Below are 23,034 nucleotides of genomic sequence, written 5' to 3'. Positions count from 1 at the left end.
GTGCTGTGCCGTGATTGATGGATTGACGTTATTGAGTGGCTGTGAATCGATACATTTTAAATCCCTTCTCTAATCGATTGGTGTATCAACTGGCACAACATCCTGTCATTTTTAAACAAATGATGACCTACATAAAGTAAGTAGGTCGATCAGCCATTGACTCGGTGTTATAAATGGTGGTAGCACTGCATGGATGGGGTCTACTCACATGGTGATTAAAACAAGCTCAGTGGCAGATCAACTATTGCCTTGTTACCTGTGCTCACATTGTTCACGATAAGGAAAATGCCCCGTTTAATAATTTTATTATTAAAGTCCGCAAAGCACAGATTAATTTTGAGAAAGATGAGTTTCTCTGTCTTCAGATGAGAGTATCTTTTGTTATCATATGCTGTACAAGCAGCAATGAAAAATCTTTCTTTTTAGTTAACATGTTATGTAATGGGTATCTGAAAGGGTAAACTGCAATGGGTAAACTGAAATGGGTAAAGACTGCATGTGAAATGTGTCTATTTTGCTCGGGCCCAGAATACTGTCAGACCGCCTTTGAAATGTGAAGAAATATATTCAACTGACGCTTTGATGCAGTTGTGTACGTACACCTGGAACGTATGACGTCAATACGTACTTGGCCAGGAAGTAGCAATCGCGAGAGTGCTATAGTGCGATGGCAATGTTTACTGAGCTAGCTAGCCGAGCACTCACCTGATACGTACAAGTAAAGGTCATCGATTATTGTCTTTAGAAATTACCCTGCAAGAATAAAGTAAGCAAATAATAAAACTGAAACCCTTTTTACTCTCTTTATCAACCAAATTCTCTATCATACGAAAACAAGACCAAAAGTCTAACAGCGCCATAGCCGGGCTTGTAAAATATTATGTTTGTAGGGGGTAGACAATCATTAACTTAGAGCCAGGTAGAGTGTGTAGATTAGTGTACTCCGACTGTCGTGAAGAAGAAGAAACCTCGATGTATAATAAGTAGGAAATTTGTGTAGACAGTATGTCGTGGAAGAGCTTATATCTTCGTTCACATGAAAGGGGTGGGGTTGGTTTATTATCGAGGGATTATGGGCAAATTAATCCCCTGTATGTAATTGCCTCTGTTATCTTTTCCTGTGTTCCTTATGACACTGCACTACACACCATAGACAAGCCAAGCAATCTACACCATAATTAATAACGCTAAATAAAAACCAACCAGAAACAAGACATTGAGCACTATCGCTGATAACACCGACTTGGTGAGCACACAGGCACAGGCAGGTTCGTGAGGCCACGCCTCGAAGACCAGTGATTGGTCCGGAATTTTATTGGCACAAGGACTGGTAAGATGGTACTTGCTGATAGGAGCGGACACGGAGACGTCGTGGGATGACGTCAGAGCCTCAAGTGCAAAATAATTGGAGCGGCGGACATTTTGTCTCTCGGATTCTGGATCCAGTGGTGAACTGCAGTTCTCGTGGTGTGCCAACATCCTCTCGGGCTTCTCATTCCGGATCTCATAGCGACCGGTCGCTTTGCACTTGCGTAAGGAAGATTAATCACGAACGGTCGTGTTCAGACATCTTGATAGTGATCGTGAGGAGGAAGAACTGCTGACCGAGAACTGCGGTTTCCCGGGCAAGGACGACCAAGACGAGCACGGCTGGGCGAACGCAGGTGCGTGAGACCTAGTTCGCGGCCATGGCAGTGCAGCCTGCGGTTTTCCCGCCAAGGACGCGAGGGAGTTTTGACAATTCCTGACAAGATTCAAGAACCGATTCGAGCTAAGTGCCACAAACCTACACATATTTATTTTTCAGTTATATTTCCTTTTGTCTGTATTCGGGTCTGTGTGGGATCGCTCCAATTAGGAATATAGTTTTATTGTGCATAGTTTTGTGACCGGAATTTTATTTAATAAATCCGGTGTTTTTGTACATTTTAATTCCGTGTCAGTTTTAGTTGATTTATTGCAGGTTTGAAGACTGCCGGTGGGATCCGTGAAGGTAAGCACTTACGGCTTCTCCCCCACTTGCTCCCCGCGAGTATAACGACGGTCCGCCATTGAATTAAATGCCTCGGAGTTAAAGCTCGTTTGGTCATCTGTGTCACCCTGCGGTTTTCACCAGAGGGTAGTCACACGACAATATTATAAAACCACAAACACGCATGATTAGCTCTTTAAACAGTCACTAATGCTGTTTATAACATTAAACAAAGAAATTTGGAGGAAGACAGACATCCATGAGGTAAGTTTCACTTGCAAAACCGAGGGAAGATCTACTGTAATCTATATTATACCACACAAGGGTTGGGGGTGTGCTCATTTACCAAGCAGCTAGCTATTGCGTGCCAAGCCAGCCGTTCCTTAAGGATTTTGAATGGAGTGCTTGCTTGAATGCTTAAACCACTTGGCGATCTCCTCTCCACAAGAAACTTGGTAAATTAACATACACCCAATATTCTTGAGACCTGACCATAGATCGACTGGAATCTAGACACCCCAAAGAGGAATGACCCTTCTTGCCACTCCCATAGTGAGCGGGTGTAAGCCTACTAGTAATTTAAAATGTAGGTCGGTGGAGTCAGCCGTCGTAATGACATTATAGACGTAATGATGTAACAACACAAAACTGCCGCTACTTTAATATGTAGAAGATGATATATTTTAACTTCCAGTACGTTTGCAGTTACTATGAAGGGATTAGTGTTACGATTAGATTTACTATAATATTAACGTTACGTTATCATTATTTCAAAAATGATATTACTATCAAAAAACCGTGGCAAATTCCTTACTTCCGCGTTATTAATATTATTGCCGAATACCGCTTAAGCCGAAAAAAATATATTGCTGGTCTCTGGTCAGACCAAAGTTCCAGAATTGATGCGGTGATGTGGTTTTTTTCTTTTCTTTTTGAAAAGCATGGATTGCACATATAAAGGTGTTGTTTTTGTTGTCATGCCTTGCGGTCCTCCTCATCTGCCGTGGCGCCGTCCAGAGAGAAATTAAAGACAGCCAATGGGACTGGTAGGCCTTTTTTGTAAATAATGAACACAAACTTAAGTTATTTTAAAATGTATTTATTCTCAAAATCATTAAGTTCTTCAAGCATATTATAGACTGCCATTTCGTTCTCGAGATCGCCTCGCCGTACCGTCAAACATTCCAATGCATCGATCGCATCAACACTGCGCATGCGCAACTGGTCTAACAGGCCGATGGTCTCCCACGATCTCTTCGCCCTGTCCACCAGATTATCACAGACACTTACAACTTCATGACAAACTAGATAGGATCCAGGCCTAACTAACGAGACTACCCGCAGCTCTCTAGGCCTTCTGGTTGCTTCACACGAACCCGATAAAGAACGTCTTCGTTTCGATAAATGACAATATCAAGCCAATTGGATTCATGACGTCATGGCAAACAAAACTACTCATATCTTTGGAACGGCTGGTTGGATTTGGACAAACTAAACGTAGTTTTGCACGAGATAGCACGCCGGCCCGGCAACAACAGGCGCGCTGTTGTAGGTACCATTGGAGAGACCGGAAATATATTTTTCTCGGCCTTATCACTGATTCATGAACCATACACCGCTTCAATCCATTAACTTTCCATTCATGACATTGGGATTAAAGTATTATGGTTATATTTACTATATTATTATTATTACATAAACGATACAACTGACACGATACACTACTGTATGAAGAAACCTGGGCTTAATTTGTCCGAAGCGGTCCGAAGGTGAGGCATAACGCCTAAGGCCTATAGGTACCTTACCGTTTTGTTGGAAGAGCCGTAACACTCATGCTTTCGATATTTGATGGTCATTTTAACAATCGGTTTGTTTGTGTTTCACACTGAATGAAAAACGTAAAGGTAAAGCATGGCGATTGTGATATATGACAGGTTTGACGATGTGTTCGGCATGAATGACAAATACATCAAAATGGCGGTGTGTGGAGAGTCAGCCGCCGTACCGCCGTAATGACATCAGATGTAATCACATCACCCTGTCATGTGACCAGATTCTCAGCTCTGATTGGTATGCGTTTGAGGGGACATACATACATTTTTACGTGTTCCTCCCCAAACCCCGGTTACGGTGCACCTCAGAGTCTCGAGAGGGAACGTGGCAGAAAGATTTGTTATTTTGAGTGTTCTAATAAACCATGGTAAAACCACACCAATGCAACTGTAGAAGAAAACAAGTAATTGTATTAAGAAGCATACACAATAATAACTTTTAAAGTTATCTTAAAGAATGTACAATGAAAATATCACTTGCATCAAATGAGCAATACATATGATGGTACCATCATTCCCCAATGCCCTCAAAGCAATGAACTCACTATACGCCAAACGTGAGTGGAATGTAACATTCCCCAAAGTCCGTGCATGGATCCCCACGCTGGTTGAAGGTGGAGGTCATGCAGAATGGCAAAACAACAGGCAGGTATTGGCGCGACTGTGGATGAAGAGTTACGAGGTGAGAGGTTGATATAGAATTGAGCCGATATGTAAACCAACGGCAATCCAAACGATGATGTTGATATGTGAATCCCAATGACAAAACAAGATTGGAACTCCTTTCCGGCCGAGCTCCCCCAGCTCTGTCTGTGCTCTGTCCCACAAATATTCCTGCAGGTCGCACAAGATCTGCCAGCAACCCTCTTCTGGTGAAATTGCCAAAATCAAGACTCTCTGCTCACCTTCACTCTTTCATTCCTCTTTACTCCCACCCCTGGAACAAACTCCCTCACCCTATTCAATTCCACTCCTCCCTCCAGGTCTTTAAAACAGCTGTTCACCACCATCTCTTATCTTCCCCCATCAAAAACCTTGATCTCTTCTATCCCCGTTAATTCACCCCAGATCCACTTTTTTGAAATACCAACTGCTTTCCTGGAAGTCCTTGCATTGTCCATGTGTTTTATACTTCTCCCACCCCCCCCCCCACCCTTCCCACGCCTCCTCCCACAGATCTCCCGATGTCTCTCCCGATGTCTCAAATGTTGTAGTTGTGTGCTTCCTCCTCTCTCCCCATCTTATCTACTAGTCAGGGCCCTTAGGGTTATTTTGGGGCCGTTTGGTTCAAGTTCTTCCAAAACCACCAAATTTGGCCCAGATGTTGCCCATGCCATACTCTTTCGATTTTTGACGGGCGCCAAGACGGGCGCCCCCCCCCCCGGGGGCCCCATATTGGCGAAATACGAAATGGCCGCCACCCGGATTAGAGGAAAATCAGTTAAATAACCAAAAGGGTTGGAATCATGTATGATACCACTTTTCAGGGGTTTTTGAGGTCGAGGAATCCAATTATGATGTTATTTTGATGATTCGAGGTCAAGGTCAACCCTCAAGGTCATCTTAAAGGTCATTTTTGAGTCAAACATGTCGGTTTTTTAGTTTTTTGTGAAGATTTACGTGAGGTTCCCCATTTTATGTTTCTGGGTTGGGTAATCGAACTCTGACCTTATTTTTGACAATTAGAGGAAATATTTACATGTCTATTTCCTAATTTTCAGGCATATGCAGTTCATCAGTCTAATTACAAAGGTACGGATTTTGATGCTTTATGAACTGTATGCCATATCCTTGTGTTTACTTTTTGTGCGATCATGATCCGGGTTCATGTATACATGATTGTATACATGTCATAAATATGACGTCATAGGTCATGTGACCTGGCGGCCATATTTGATTTTATGAAAACCTTAAAAATGGATCCCTGCCTTCATTTTTTGATCGATTCATTTTGAACTTTGACCACTTATAGTACGCCATGTGATTGGATGCATATCCTAATTATGACGTCATAGGTCAGGTGACATGGCGGGATGGACCGGTATGGTCCCCGGATCATACCACCCTTGGCGCCCGTCAAAAATCGAAAGAGTATGGCATGGGCAACATCTGCGCCAAATTTGATGCTTTTGGAAGAATTTGAACCAAAATATCCCTAAGGGCCCTGACTATACTGCTCCCCTTATTATGTTTTATGTGTCCGTTTTTTTTGTGATAATGTTATCGCCTTCACGAGCCTCGATCTTGTATACAAAAATTTTTTTTTTTTAAATGCACCAAGCGGACAGACTCCTCCAGGACAAAATGGCGTATCAGCCTGTAATGCAGGCGCTTCATTTTTCTCCAACCAACTCACGCTTGGTAATAAAACCTGAGACGCAGGTTTAATTGCATTCGCAATATAGGATGATGTCGCGGGCAATCCCTTTCATGGGAAGCCTCAACTCATTCGTGACCAATATCAAAAAAGTCAGCTCGCAGCCTCGATGCGATTCACGGCTGTATCTCTCTCATGGCCGTCTCATTCTCCTCCCTCCTTCTCTTCTGGTTTGTTTGCTGCGTTTTTCCTTTTTCCTTCTCAAACATTTATTTTTACCTTTTACCAAAGTCATCTCCATATCACACAAAAATCTAAACAACACTATTTCCTGAAACAAAAAATATTCTACAAGTATGTAATAATAACAAAGGTGGAAGTGACGGATCCATAACAATATACATACATACGGACGGACAAACACTGTTCTAGATGGCTTTGCCCCATGGGCTACGCCGTAAAAATTGCCATGATTTATAAATATCGGGTACATGATATATATTATGAATTACATGTATATCATGACAGGGTGATGTGTTTTGAACAGATGTATATCATGATGTGTAAGCCATATATGAATATGCAATGCACCATTATTATTTTTTTGGAACCTGCGTAAAAAACTGCTGATATTGATATACTACCATATTCCAGTATGAGCCCACCAATATATCTATATCGGAAAAAATCGATACCTACGGAGCTTAATAAAGACGCAATAATACATTGCGAAATTACCAAATCAGGAGATTGCTAAACCACCAAAGTGTACTTCTTTGTTTTTCTGTCTTTCTTTCTTCAGCCATCCTAGCATAATAATGGCTGAAGCGATTATAATGATTTTAACGCAAGGAAGCGATATTGTCTCTGGGGTATTGCACTCACATGATAACAAAAAAAAAACAGAAATAAATTCATGGAACAAACAAAAAAAACCAAGACACCACAAGCTGTTGCATGCCATTTGCTTATGCACACACTGGGAAACTCTGCCATAATAAAGTATGCCGTGGATTGAAAGATAGGTATGTGTAATTTACGAAGAAAAATGGCCAGGAATAAACAAAACTGATGTCAATACATGTAGCTGTTGAGATAGGCCACTTAATCCTTCTCTATCGGGATGGAGCAGATGAGAACTTTACAGAATGAGGGTCATCTGCTGAGATTGCAGGACAGATGGTGGTTATAATAGGAGTTCCTTCACAAGGAACTTCGACGCAGGAGAACACCATTCGGCCCATCAAAGCTTGCGCTATTATTACCAACTTTGGGTTGCTTTCACCCCTCAGCCCAATGGGCTAAGGGTTATTATTACCACTTGCGAAGGCGTTACTAATCCAGTATCGCCGATTTCAATGCATGGTAAAACTGTATAACGCCCATCACTTTGACTCAATGCCATCATCTGAGGACCGCGGGCCGCTAACGAGAGCTTGATTTTCATAACAGCACGCGGCCCGGGTCATGACCTCTGTGACGTCACGTCGCACGACGTTGACAGACGACAGCATCAAAATGGCTGACTGTTTACAATGACAACGACAGCGAACTGTCGGAAACTGAGCTGCAAAACCTGGAGAAAAGTGCGCTGCCAGACTCCATTGTTCGTGCTACAACTTACGGAGTGAAGAGGTTTTCGGCGTGGCTGGAGAAAAGGAACAAAATATGCGATTTCGCGTCCGTTACAGCACTCGAACTCAACGATCTCCTCTGTAAATACTACGCTGAAGTGAAACATCCTCAGTGTGTTTGCCTTGAAAAAGTGGTAATAATAGTAATAACATGATTTTGTACGGGCTTTATACTTTTTTATTGGCCCTTCATCAATGATTAGCAGCCCTGCATACTGCATAGCCATTAGCGGCCCTTGGGCCCTCGGGCCGCCAATGGCTATGTCGGGCTGCTAATCATTGATGTCAGGCCAATAAAAAAAGTATAACGCCCTACAAAATCATGTTATTGTTATATTGTCGTCATGGGCGTCATCCGGGCAGGCGGGCGGGCGTCCGGGCGTCCGTCAACTTTTGGTTTCTGTCAATTTAAAGGAGAACGACTTGTCCGCTTAAATCCATTTTTGCAGTGTGTGTTGGGGTTGAGTAGAGGAATGTTCCTTTCGAAAATGGGCGTGCTGCGATTTTCAATATGGCCGCCACGGCAGCCATCCGGGCTTCCATCAACTTTTGGTTTCTGTCAATTTCGAGCAGAACGGCTTGTCCAATTAAATCCATGTATGCAGTGTGTGTTGGGGTTGGGTAGAGGAAGGTTCCTTTCGAAAATGGGCGCGCTGTGATTTTCAATATGGCCACCACGGCAGCCATCTTGAAATTGGTTTCCGTCAATTTTGAGCAGAACGGCTTGTCAGATTAAATCCATTTGTGCAGTGTGTGTTGGGTTGAGTAGAGGAAGGTTCCTTTCGAAAATGGGTGCACTGCGATTTTCAATATGGCCACCACCGTAGCCATCTTGAAATTGGTTTCCGTCAATTTCGAGCAGAACGGCTTGTCCGATTAAATCCATGTTTGCAGTGTGTGTTGGGGTTGAGTAGAGGAAGATGCCTTTCGAAAATGGGTGCGCTTGGATTTTCAATATAGCCGCCATGGCAGCCATCTTGAAATTGGTTTCCGTCAATTTCGAGCAGAACGGCTTGTCCGATTAAATCCATTTTTGCAGGGTGTGTTGAGGTTGAGTCGAGGAAGGTTCATGGGTGCGCTGCGATTTTCAATATGGCCGCCACTGCAGCCACCTTGAAATTGGTTTCCGTCGATTATGAGCAGAATGGCTTGTCCGATTAAATCCATTTTTGCAGTGTGTGTTGGGGTTGAGTAGAGGAAGGTTCACGGGCGCGAAATGGGTTCATGGATTCATGGGTTCATGGGCGAAAATTTCATTACTTGCAGTTCCTACTTGGTATACAACTTCGCTTCAAATAACAAATTATCATCAATGCTTCCTTTCACCATGCATGGGCTGAGGGGTTACGCCTGCTTTGCGGTGCTATTTATTTAAATATATATAAGGTCTCACAGCTGACAATGCATATCAGAGCAAAAACCAAGCCATGAGGTTGAAGGAACTGCCTGCAGAGCTCAGAGACAGGATTGTGTCGAGGCACAGATCTGGGGAAGCCTACAAAAAAAGAGTCTGCTGCATTGAAGGTTCCCAAGAGCACAGTGGCCTCCATAATTCTTAAATGGAAGAAGTTTGGAACAACCAGGACTCTTCCTAGAGCTGGCCACCCGGCCAAACTGAGCAATCGGGGGAGAAGGGCCTTGGTAAGAGACGTGGCCAAGAACCTGATGGTCACTCTGGCTGAGCTCCAGAGATCCTGTGTGGAGATGGGAGAAACTTTTAGAAGGACAACCACCACTGCAACACTCCACCGATCTGGGCTTTATGGCAGAGTGGCGAGACGGAAGCCTCTCCTCAGTGAAAGACATATGAAAGCCCGCTTAAAGTTTGCAAAAAAGCACCTAAAGTCCTTTCGGTGCTTTTTTGCAAACTCCACATGTGTGTGCCTTTCCAAATCATGTCCAATCAATTGAATTTACCACAGGTGGACTCCAATCAAGGTGTAGAAACATCTCAAAGATGATGGAGAAATGGGAGACACCTGAGCAAAATTTCAAGTGTCATAGAAAAGGGTCTGAATACTTATGTCAATGTGATATTTCAGTTTTTTCTTTTTAATAAATTTGCAAAACTTTCTAAAATCCTGTTTTATCTTTGTCATTATGGGGTATTGAGTATAGATTGATGAGGGAAAAAATGAATTTAAACGATTTCAGCATAAGGCTGCAACATAACAAAATGTGTAAAAATTGAAGGGGTATGAATACTTTCTGATTGCACTGTATATGTAGATATAGATATAGATATAGAGATAGATATTGCGGTTTTGGAATAAAGGATAACCCCCTCGTAGGTAGACGCACCACAACATGAAGCCTCGCGATAGTTCGGTTATTTCTTAGTGAATTGAAGCGCAGTCCTTTCCCGTGTTAGTTTTGCGTTGAGCAGGCCCGTGAGTCGGGCGGTCTTTTGGCGCTGAAATACCACGTGTTCGACCTGAACAAGTCTGCCAGGCCGAAGGGAGGAGCTGCAGGGGGAGTGTCCGGTAAGCGCGAGCCGCCAATCAGGGCTCGAGGGGAGTGGCTAGCCACGGCGATGAGAGGTGGGGCTTGGAACATTCGAGTAAGGCCGGGGCGGAGCCATAAAACCCTGCTCCGAGCCCCCCACCTCAGTTGAGAGTTGCGCGTCAGATGAGTTGAGTCGGAGCCCCTGTGGGAGTCGGAGTTCGGGTCGAGGCATTGATTGAGTCAGCGAGAGAGAACGCGCAAGAGAACAAGTCAATTGCATTGCCGGTTATCGTCATTGTACACGAACTTGCCCCGTGCCCTGTGCCCTACGCTCTGCTGCGCTGTATTAATCGCGCGTTCGAGAAGACAACCCGTTCCGGGCCAAAGACGCGCAATTTCCTCCTGCCTGCCTTTTTCCTGCATACGTGCCATGACCGCCAGAGGGCCACGCCGAGCGAGCTGTCCCGGAGCGACCGACGGCAAAGCGCGTTTGGCGGGCGGACTTCTTCTCTTCCTCCTTCTCCCCATGTGCGTGCGTGGGCCCTGTGTCTGGGGATAAGTTAAATTGGTTAAGCTTCTGCTCTATGTCCCCTTTCCTTCATCCTGATTATTGTACATTGTAAATAAATTGTGTTATTCCTCTTATTTGACCGTTCCCATCCCTTCCATTAATTGGCCTCGCATGGTACGAATAGAACCGCTCGAATCGGGTTCCATAAAAGTAACAGCACGAGTCACGTGATACGCATACCGCTCGGGCGTACTCGATTAAGCGTGGCTCATGCGAGGTCCGGTCCGCGCTTTCGTGGCAGCGTGGGTTAAAGGTACGTGCGGCGTCGACCCGATACCCTTTTTCACGCTTGCTGCGGAAGTGGCGATTCGGCCTCGTGGACACGAAGACCCAGGGGGGAAAAAGGGGCTTAATCCCCCCTTTATAACGTGGAACGAGCTTCGGGAGATCTGCAACAATATATATATATATATATATATATATATATATATATATATATATATATATATATATATATATATATATATATATATATATGTATATATATATATATATGTATATATATATATATGTATATATATATATATATGTATATATATTTATATATATACCGGTGTGTACCCCGGTTTAGAATAGGTACACTGTGTCCCTGCGTGTCATAAGAGGCGACTAAAAGGGTTGGCGTCAGGAAGGGCATCCGGCCATAAAAACATTGCCTCAAAAAGAGAACCATGACAATTACGACTACATATGGGCAGGGTACAGCCCGAAGTACCCCGTGGGGGACCCCACTCCTCGTCAAAACTCAAGGTGGGGAACCCGATCGAAGCAAGTGTGGAAATCATTCCATTTATGATGACGAAACGTCTGATGACCGACGTGGAGCTCGGTTTCTGAGGCTTGGGACATGGAATGTAGGGACAATGACAGGGAGATCAGGAGAAGTGGTGGAAGTATTGGTCAGAAGAAGAGTGGACATATGTTGTGTGCAGGAGACGAGATGGAAGGGAAGTGGTGTGAGAATGGTGAAGGGTAGGCAGGAACAGAAATACAGGTTTGTGTGGCAAGGGTGCCCGGAGGGCGTGAATGGTGTTGGTGTCCTGTTTTCTGAGGAGTTTGTAGACAGTGTGGTGAGCGTGACTAGAGTGAGTGAAAGGTTGATGATGGTGAAAATGATGATTGGAAAGCTCTTGGTGAACATCATCTCGGGATATGCTCTGCAGGTTGGTCGGAGCGATGAAGAGAAGGACACGTTCTGGTGTGCTATAGAGAAGCTGATGGAAAATGTGAAAGATGAGGAAGTTGTTGTGGTTGGAGGAGACCTAAATGGACATGTGGGAAGGAGTATGGACGGTTTTGAGGGAGTTCATGGGGGTTACGGATATGGTGTGAGAAATGGAGAAGGTGAAAGGATTTTGGAGTTTGCTGATGGAGCTGATTTGTTGGTTTGTAATACTCAGTTCCAGAAAGAGGATAATAAGCTTGTTACATACACGTCAGGTGGGTGGACGACAACCATTGACTACCTGCTGGTGCGTAGGTGAGATAGGGGGCACCTCCGGGACACAAAGGTGATCCCGGAGGAGGAGGCTGTTTCACAGCACCACTTGGTTGTCTGCGACATAAGGGTGAAAGGTGCGAGGAGAGCTCGGCGGGTGAAGTACCAACTAAGAATGAAGGTGTGGAGGTTGAAAGAGGTGACAGTGAGGGAGGCATTAAAAGAGAGGCTGAGTATGGAAGAGGATGATGTGATTGAGCTTGAAAGTGGTTGGATGTCAATGAAAGATAGTCTGTTGGGAGCCGTTGGTGACGTATGTGGATGGACAAAAGGACCACCGGGGCACTCGGAAACATGGTGGTGGGATGATGAAGTTGGAAAGAAGATTGACGAGAAGAGGAAGAAGTTCAAGGAGGGTCAGAAGGTGAAGGTTATGGGGGCAGAAAAGGCAGAGCATGAAAGTTATAAGGCAGCCAAGAAGGCTGCAAAGAAAGAGGTAGCAAAGGCACCGGAGGCATGTAGAAAAATGTTCGGAGAATGCTTGGATTTGGAAGAGGGTCAGAGAGCGGGATTCAGGATTGCAAAGCAGATAGCGAAAGAGAGGTGTGATGTGATGGGGTTGAGTTGCTTGAAGGATGAAGTGGGACAAATCGTTGTGGACCCAGATGGAATTAAAGGAAGATGGAAGAGATATATGGAAATACTGTTGAATGCAGAGAATGAATGGGATGGCAACATAGAGAGTAACCCAGTTTTAGGACCGGCAGAGAAGATAACCGAGAAGGAAGTTGAGGAAGCGATAAAAGCAATGAAGAGAAGAAAAGCGGGAGGGCCGACGGGAGTTGTGGGAGATATGTTGAAGGCAGTGGGAAATTGGGGTGTGAAGAGAATGATAGAGATCTGCAATCTGGTGGTGAAAGAAGGCCGCATTCCAGTGGGTTGGGAACTGAATACCCTCGTCCCTCTATACAAGGGGAAAGGTGACCCTCTGGACTGTGGCTCGTATCGAGTAATAAAGTTATTGGAGCATGGAATGAAGGTATTGGAAAGGGTGTTGGAGAGGAGGATAAGGAAGAAAGTTAAGATTGACGAAATGCAGTTTGGATTTATGCCAGGAAGAGGAACGACAGACGTGCTTTTTATTGTGAGGCAGTTGCAGAAGTATATGGAGAAGAGGAAGAAGTTGTTTCTTGGGTTTGTTGATCTGGAGAAAGCATTAGATAGGGCTCCACGTGAAGTAGTGACATGGGCATTGAGGAAGTTAGGAGTGGAGGAATGGTTGATCAGAGAGTGATGGCAATGTAGAAAAGAGCATGCACAGCTGTAAGGACGAAGGACGGGAACAGTGGTGAGTTTGAGGTGAAGGTGGGAGTGCATCAGGGGTCAGTACTAAGTCTACTACTATTTGTAGCTGTGATGGAGGTGCTGGCTCAGAACGTAAAGGAGGGTTTACCGTGGGAGTTGTTGAATGCAGATGATCTGGTGTTGATTGCGGAAAGTATGGATGGACTGAAGGAAAAGATGAACAAGTGGAAGGAATGTATGGAGACAAAAGGTCTGAAGGTGAATATCAGAAAAACGAAGGTGATGGCAAGTGGTAAAGCATGTGGTGAGGTGGAAAGAACTGGGAAGTGGCCGTGTGCTGTGTGCAGGAAGGGTGTCGGAGTGAAATCCATTCAATGTACAATGTGCGCTGAGTGGGTTCATCAAAAATGTAGTGGTTTGAGAGGGTCATTAACCAGTGTGGCAGCTACACTCAAGTGTAAGGTGTGCACAGAGGGAGCTGCAGATGGAGGAAATGTTGAGTTGGATCTTGGAGATGGTGTGAAGCTGGAAGGTGTGAAAACATTTTGTTACCTAGGAGACATGCTGAATGGAGAAGGTGGATCAGACTCGGCAACGGTTGCTCGAGTGAGATGTGCATGGAAGAAGTTTCGGGAACTGAGTGGCGTGCTGACGAGGAGGGGAGTGTCGTTGAAGCTGAAGGGAAAGGTGTATGCTGCACGTGTGAGAAGTGTTATGATTTATGGGAGTGAGACTTGGGTAATGAACGTAGAGCAGCAACGAAGGCTGGAAAGGGTGGAAATGCGAATGGTTCGGTGGATGTGTGGAGTATCGTTGAGAGAGAGGAAGACAAATTATGAATTGCGAAAGATGATGGGAATAGAGCCTGTGATGGATGCTGTGAAGAGAAACAGTTTGAGATGGTTTGGTCATGAGGAAGGATGAAAGTGACTGGTTGAGAAGAGTGATGGAAATGAATGTAGAAGGAAGTAGAGGTCGGGGAAGGCCGAGAAAGACTTGGCTAAAGATGGTCGAGGAAGAAATGCGGGCAAGGGGGTTAACCAGGGGAGATGCAGAAAATAGGGCAAAATGGAGAAGATTGTCATGGGGACCGCAAGGCTAACCCCCGCTCTTGCAGGGAAAATGGCCTAAAATGCCTGTTGTTGTTGTTGTTGTTGTGTGTATATATATATATATATATATATATATATATATATATATATTTTTTTTTTTTTATATATATATATATATATATATATATATATATATATAAGTATATATATATATATATATAAATTATACTAGCGAGGTACCCGTGCTATGCACAGGTGGGAGACCTTAAGCAAACAGACAATGCAGAAACGGTAAATGCCAAAGCATGAAACCAATAAATTCCACAGTCCTGTAGCAACTTCAGTCGCACGTCAGACATGGACAGCAGGTTCCTGAAAGACTTGGGCTAAAAAAACCACAAGTGGGAAACCAAGGAACCAATAAATTCCACCTTCCTGTGCCACATGTAGTCGAACATCAAGCATGGACAGCAGGTTCGTGAAGGACTTCCACGAAAAATGTACCCATTTGATTGGTTCCATAACCAGTCAATGGTGAATCTGCATGTGGCGATCTGCGAATGTCATGCTTAGAAAGTTACGAATTCAAAATCGTAATTGTATTCACTCAATTTCAAACGTCATTCCAATCATAAATTGATATTTCAACAAAATACTCTTTTAAATGACGGTTATATTGGGATATTATCAAACCAGCTCATTGCCGTCATCTGTCCATTTCTGGATTCGCGGCAAGTTCGTATTAAGTTAATTTCAAAATCATAATTTTATTGAGGAATTTTTGAAACCTCCTACCTTACTCACAACATCCACAGGGACCCCAAAACGTTCCACAGGACGTTTGGCGGGGCTAGCCCCAAAACTGAGGAAGTAGTTTGGGGATGGTCAGACAGACAGACACTCCTGTTTTATAATACATCTTAGGATATATACAGTCACGTGAAAAAGTAAGTACACCCCATGTAAAGTTTTGTCTTTTTCAACATATTTCAACATACAGCTATTTGATCTTCATTTCAACAATATTGTTAGATAAAGGTGATAAAATATAACAAATATCATGAAACATTTACATTTTGTAGTCCATTGTGTTACATATCTATGTGAATTAGTATTCAGATCTTGGCTTATCCGTGTGTAGTATATTAAGGGTTGTTGTGATTGGAGGGTCAGGAGCCCTTCTGAACCAGTGGCCGGAAACGGAAGTGACCGGAAACGGAAGAGGAAACGACACGAGGAAAAAAGGACGAGTATTCTTCTTGATCTTCCTCGCCCCGCTCGAACCAAAGGTGGCATCGACCTTGCGCTGCGTGACAAAGCGGCGTTCCGAAGCCCGTCTGGCAAGAGGAGGTACCGGGACGTGTACCGACCCGGTGGAGACGTCAAGTTGACGTGGAGCCGTGCATCGACCCCGCGTCTGGTACCGTTCGCAGCCCCGTCTAAAAAGGCGCGTCCGAGTCGCAGGTTGGGGCCTAGCACGCCTGGCAAGTGGCGTGGGGCTTTTGGCTTGCTTTACCGCACCCGCTTCGCGTAGCCCCGAGAGGCTGCAGCCGCGGGGCCTGGTACGATACCTGCCCGGTGGAGACGTCCACCCGGGGTTCGTTCAACCGCCCGAGTGCGGCGACGCCGACTACCATCTTGGTCAGGAGGGGCCCAGAGACATTGTGCGGGACCGAGACCAAAAGGGTGTCGTGAGTACTCACCGGGACACACGTATATAAGATGGCCATCTTATTCATAGGGAATTGATTGTCCTTGAAAGATTGTTGATGGTTGTGTATTGTTGATTGCTCGGGGAAAATCTCCGTGGTTGTGTCATTGAAATTGTTGGGTATCATTACCCTTGGGAAATATACTCTTGAACATCAGTGTCTCTTGGGGTGGAATTCATAGGTATTGCGTTGCGAAAGCGCATCTATATAATACTACTTTCTGGCGAAGGTCCTCTCACGGTCCGGGGGTCACCGAGACCAGGTAGTCACCGAGGGGACCACGTAACAGAATTGGGGGCTCGTCCGGGATCTAAAATTGTATAAAATAATAAAATAATATTTTTATTAATTAAAAGTTATTAATTAAGTATTAATTGGTAATTTTGGGGGAAATTGGGGTAAAGTCTTGGGGGAAGGTTAACAGGTGTTAACGATAGTCACCATGGCGTTTGTGGCACAGAACTTTGCGGTAACACCGAGTGAGGCACAGTTCCGAGCGTTACTAAAGTCGGACCTCTTGAAATTGGCCAAACATTTTAACTTGGAGGTCCGAACTAATTTGAGGAAGGCAGAGTTGCAGACCACGGTGATACAGTCTATGGTGGGATTAGGAACATGGGACGAGTTAGCCTGGGAGTGGCTACCTGAGGAACCAGAAGACGTGGAGCTCCGGAAACTGGAGTTGCAATTACGGAGCCAGGAACGGATCAAAGAAGAAGAAAGGAAAGCAGAAAAGGAAAGAGCAGAAGAAGAAAGGAAAGCAGAAAAGGAAAGAGCAGAAGAAGAAAGGAAAGCAGAAAAGGAAAAAGCAGAGGAAAGGAGAATGGAACGAGAACTCCAGGAAAGGTTAAAAGAAGAAGAAAGGAAAGCAGAAAAGGAAAGAGCAGAAGAAGAAAGGAAAGCAGAAGAGAGGAGAGAAGAGAAACAAGCAGAGGAAAGGAGAGTGGAACGAGAACTCCAGGAAAGGTTAGCAGAAGAAGAAAGGAAAGCAGAAGAGAGGAGAGAAGAGAAACAAGCAGAGGAAAGGAGAGTGGAACGAGAACTCCAGGAAAGGTTAGAAGGGAGAAAAGCAGAGGAGAGAAAAGCGGAAAGGGAATTAAAGGAACGTGACATGGAGCTTCAGCAAGAAATCAAATTCAAGGAGCTGGAGTTAATGAGAGAACGGGGAGAGGCACCACCCTTGCTGACGGGGTCGACACCTAACCAGAGAACCTGGGATGTGGGCAGGCATGTGAGGCTGGTTCCACCGTTCAGTGAAAAGGAAGTCGCGAAATTTTTTCCACACTTTGAGAAAGTGGCTCGACAATTAAATTGGCCGGAGGAGGCCTGGACCATACTCGTGCAAAGTGTGCTGGTGGGGAAAGCTCAGGAAATTTATTCGGCGCTACCAATGGACCAATGTGCAGATTATGAGGTACTGAAGAAGCACATCTTCAAGGCCTATGAGTTGGTTCCGGAAGCTTACAGGCAAAAATTCAGGAATGCCAGGAAGAGGGAGAGTGAGACCCATGTGGAGTTTGCCAGAGTGAAAGAAAACATGTTTGATCGGTGGTGTGAGTCAAAAGGAGTCGGGAAAGACTTCGAAACATTGCGGGACTTGATCCTGGTGGAGGAATTCCAGCAGTGTGTCCACGAGGACATCAAAGTGTACCTGCAGGAAAAGAAAGTACCAAAGTTGTGGGACGCAGCCACCATGGCAGATGATTATGCCTTAACCCACCGAATAGGGGTCCATGAACCTACCTCCTCGCCTAGATCTCCGCAGGGGAGGTGGGGAACAGCAGGTGCGGAGAACGACAATACATGGCGGCGGCCTCGAGAGGATGAGGGGGACAACGCGGATACCCCACCTGTTCGAAGTCAGAGGGCTGTGGGCCCAAGACCAACTTATTTTTCAGGGGGCCCGAGGCAGACCACGAGTTTTTCCTCCGGGCCTACTTGCGCGTTTTGCAAGAAACCTGGACACTTGATGTCAAGTTGTTACCTCATGAAAAGGGACAACCCAGAGCGGAGTCCGACTATTACCACTCCGAATGCGATGGCTAGCGTAAGAAATCGCCATCAAAAGGGTTACCAACCATTTATTTCAGAGGGGTTTGTGTCACGGGATGGAGCCTCGACTAACCGGAAACCGGTTAGGATATTGAGGGACACAGGGGCACATCAATCTTTAATGCTTGAAGGCATTTTGCCATGGTCCGAGGAGACGGCAACGGGGGATAGTGTTCGTTTACAGGGGATTGGGGGCGGTGTTAGTGCTCCCCTTCATGTCATCCATTTGGAGTCCGATTTGGTGTCAGGACCGGTCACCGTCGGTTTACAAGCCACGCTTCCTGTAGAGGGTGTATCTGTGGTTATCGGGAATGATTTGGCCGGGGGTCAAGTTTATGGTAACCTGAGGGTTGGTCAAGAGCCCAGCAGGGAAAGTGCCAAGTTATTTGTAGGGGGACTGAACTTCAAAACAGAGGAAGAAGTTCTGACCTCTGTCTTCAACAGATATGGGCCGCTGGTGGACGTGCGGTTGGTAAGAGACTGGGAAACGCAACAGTCCAGAGGGTTCGGCTTTGTCACGTTTGCCAGCACCAAAGACGCCAGAGAGGCAGAGAAGAATTGGAATGGCAAGGATTTGGAGGGTCGGACCATAACAGTAGGGAAGGCATTTCGTAGGCGTCGAGAGGTCTACAGGAGAGGACAACTGGGCGGTAGTTTTGGTGGTGGCCGCAATCAATATTATTATGGAGGCTCCCTGAGTTACGGCAGCTCCCGAAGGAAGGATTGGCAAAGTAGTGGCCGAGAAGGAGACCGCTATTCGTGGGACTACAGGGACAAGGGGTCCCACCATAATTATTAGGGAAGTTCTGAGAAGTTGAAGCACTGAATGCGGCGGAGCCGCTGAGCCAAGGGTCCTACACGGATTAACCGTGAACGCCGTTCCTAAAGGCGTCCATATAGGGAACTTTCATGCACGGACTAACCGTGAACTCCACGTTCCTCAAGGCGCCCATGTAGAGAACTTTCCTGCACGGACTAACCGTGAACTTCACGTTCCTAAAGGCATCCATGTAGTGAATACTCGGCTTGGCCTCCCGGAAAAAGTGCTATCGAGTTGCGTAACTTTGGATCTTTGATCAACCCCTTAACCTTCATTCACAAGAAGCGGACGGTCAAAGTCAGAGGGTCATGAGAGGGAGTTTGATTTGGCAGGGACAATGTCGTTGCTGGTGTTTAGTCCAGAGGGAGTAATCTGGGGGTTTTGTGAGAGTTTGTTGCTTTATTTTTGAGTTGGGATAATTGTTGCCCAGGGGAACTGAGGATTTGGGGGTTGAGTTATCTGGTTTATTTATCCAAGTTGGCCGGCAACGAAAGTTTTCGCTGGGGTCAAACTTTCTTTCTTGAAGGGGGGGAGTGTTACATATCTATGTGAATTAGTATTCAGATATTGGCTTATCCGTGTGTAGTATATTAAGGGTTGTTGTGATTGGAGGGTCAGGAGCCCTTCTGAACCAGTGGCCGGAAACGGAAGTGACCGGAAACGGAAGAGGAAACGACACGAGGAAAAAAGGACGAGTATTCTTCTTGATCTTCCTCGCCCCGCTCGAACCAAAGGTGGCATCGACCTTGCGCTGCGTGACAAAGCGGCGTTCCGAAGCCCGTCTGGCGAGAGGAGGTACCGGGACGTGTACCGACCCGGTGGAGACGTCAAGTTGACGTGGAGCCGTGCATCGACCCCGCGTCTGGTACCGTTCGCAGCCCCGTCTAAAAAGGCGCGTCCGAGTCGCAGGTTGGGGCCTAGCATGCCTGGCAAGTGGCGTGGGGCTTTTGGCTTGCTTTACCGCACCCGCTTCGCGTAGCCCCGAGAGGCTGCAGCCGCGGGGCCTGGTACGATACCTGCCCGGTGGAGACGTCCACCCGGGGTTCGTTCAACCGCCCGAGTGCGGCGACGCCGACTACCATCTTGGTCAGGAGGGGCCCAGAGACATTGTGCGGGACCGAGACCAAAAGGGTGTCGTGAGTACTCACCGGGACACACGTATATAAGATGGCCATCTTATTCATAGGGAATTGATTGTCCTTGAAAGATTGTTGATGGTTGTGTATTGTTGATTGCTCGGGGAAAATCTCCGTGGTTGTGTCATTGAAATTGTTGGGTATCATTACCCTTGGGAAATATACTCTTGAACATCAGTGTCTCTTGGGGTGGAATTCATAGGTATTGCGTTGCGAAAGCGCATCTATATAATACTACTTTCTGGCGAAGGTCCTCTCACGGTCCGGGGGTCACCGAGACCAGGTAGTCACCGAGGGGACCACGTAACAATTGTATAATTTAAATAAACATAAATGCAAATTTCACATGTGGAAAAAGTAAGTACGCCCTTGGCTCTAATAGGTGGTATTGCCCCTTTGGCAGAAACAACCTCAAGTAGGCGTTTCTTATAACTGTCTACCAGTCTCTGACATAGACTGGGAGAATTTTTTGCCCACTCCTCCATGCCGAATTCTTTCAGCTGTGCGATGTTTGAGGGGTTTCTTGCATGCACAGCTCGTTTCAAATCTCCCCACAACATCTCGATGGGATTTAGATCCGGGCTTTGACTTGGCCATTCCAGAACCCTCCATCTTTCTTTTCAGCCATTCCTTGGTGGATTTACTGGTATGTTTAGGGTCATTGTCATGTTGCAAGGTCCACCTTCGGTTGAGCTTCAACTTTCCGACAGATGGCCTCACATTATCCTCAAGCACCCTCTGGTACAATGAAGAATTCATAGTGGATTCTATGATGGCGAGCTGCCCAGGCCCTGATGCAGCAAAGCTGCCCCAAACCATAATATTTCCACCACCATGCTTTACAGTTGGTATCAGTTTCTTGTGGTCAAATGCTGTCTTTGGTTTTCGCCAAACATGTCTTCTGGTACTGTGGCCAAATAGCTCCACCTTTGACTCATCTGTCCAGAGCACATTGTTTCAGAAGTGCTAGTCTTTGCCTTGGTGTTCATTGGCAAACTTTAGTCTTGCCCTGATGTTCTTTCTGGACAGCAAATGTTTCCTCCTGGCACACCTCCCATGTAGATCAAATTTGTGCAGCCTCTTTCTAATGGTAGACTCGTGCATTTTGACATCAACAGTGGCAAGAGCTACCTGTAGGTCCAGTGATGACATTCTGGGGTTCTTAGAGGCTTCTTTCAGCATCTTGTGGTCTGCTCTCGGGCTGAACTTGCTGGGGCGGCCTGGCCTGAACAAGTTGGCAGTTGTTTGGAATCTTCTCCACTTGTAGATGATCTTCTGGACAGTCGAATGATTGATTTCAAATTGTTTGGAGATCTTTTTAAATCCCTTCCCAGACTCGTAGGCATCTATAACGTTCTTTCTGAAGGCCTCAGAGAGCTCTTTTGATTTCGGCATGGTGACGCCGCACATTTCAACAACAAAGAGGAAACCAAACTAAATGTCTGATATTTAAATAAGACAGGTTCCTCCAAGATCCTCTCTGACGATGTTCTAATCATTTGCACCTGAGCCGGTGCACCTGATTCTAATTTTAGGTATTTGAAGTAGTGATAAATGTAGGGGTGTACTTACTTTTTCCACATGTGAAATTTGCATTTATGTCTATTTAAATTATACAATGGACTACAAAATGTAAATGTTTCATGATATTTGTTATATTATATCACCTTTATCTATCAATATTGTTGAAATGAAGATCAAATAGCTGTATGTTGAAAAAGCCAAAACTTTACATGGGGTGTACTTACTTTTTCACGTGACTGTATGTATATATATATATATATATATATATATATATATATATATATATATATATATATATATATCGTGTGTATATACATATAAACATGTACATATATACACACAAACACCACACACACACACACACACACACACACACACACACACACACACACACACACACACACACACACACACACACACACACACTTGTATGCTGTACGTATCTACTTTTCTTTAACTTTCCTTAACTATGTTGTCAATTGTTTTGCAGGCCTCTCCGGCAGCCTTAGCTAAGTCTGTTCTTGCTGAGGTACCCAAGCAGGTGGTGGAGCACTACAGCAGCAAGCGCATTGAACCCAGAAGTCCCTGTGTCAATAGCTGCCAATCTCTTCCCTCCCACAGTCTTTAACTGTCATTTCACGCTTTCCACTATTTATAAACAGCCAACGAGAAGGGTGTTTTTGCCTTCATGCCACAACATCAAAATGTATATTATTCAACACTATATTCTTCTTAAAGTGTCAGAAATTATTTCTGGTTTGGAGTTTCATGTCTTATAACTGCACACAAATGACAAATATTACAATGTCTTTTTAAACATAGACACATGTATGGTATTCTTATTAAATTTCCAATTTATATATGTGGAACTAGTGAGCTTGATATATTCCGTTTCTGAAATTGGTGTATACTCAAAAAAGTGTGGTTTGACCATGAAACCTGCATATTTTTATTGGATGTAATTGGATTATAGCATTGCTTCATTCTCGCTTTTAGCATTTGTCTCTTTTCACCGATACACCTTATATCCTTCACATCATCACTCAAGTTGAATCGTCTTAGATTTCAGTCTTTTGGTTCCTTCCTGTTTAGAGTTTAGTTCATGTACAGTCATAAAATGAGTGTGACCCTTTTGAGAAGCTTCTGAAAACCATGATTTTTATATGCATTTTTACAAAAGTATCAAAAATGTAGACATGCTTGTGCGTTATTCATATTCATAAA

General features: G+C 45.0%; 1 protein-coding gene across 2 annotated transcripts in view; it reads left to right on the top strand.

Annotated features, from left to right (window-relative positions):
• LOC137421667 (copine-4) overlaps positions 1–23,034 on the top strand; it is a 238,575-nt gene extending 215,541 nt beyond the window's left edge. For both annotated transcript variants that reach the window (XM_068107941.2, XM_078773438.1), the window contains one exon: positions 22,301–23,034. In XM_068107941.2, coding sequence (XP_067964042.2) covers positions 22,301–22,438 — 138 coding nt within the window. In that variant the 3' untranslated portion in view covers positions 22,439–23,034. The remainder of the gene's footprint in view (positions 1–22,300) is intronic.

This window comes from Myxine glutinosa, chromosome 2 (assembly GCF_964187855.1).
Source record: "Myxine glutinosa chromosome 2, kmMyxGlut1.1, whole genome shotgun sequence".
NCBI classification, from domain to species: Eukaryota; Metazoa; Chordata; class Myxini; order Myxiniformes; family Myxinidae; genus Myxine; species Myxine glutinosa.
Note: the sequence above shows the minus strand (reverse complement) of the source record. Positions and strands in the feature narration are given on the sequence as shown.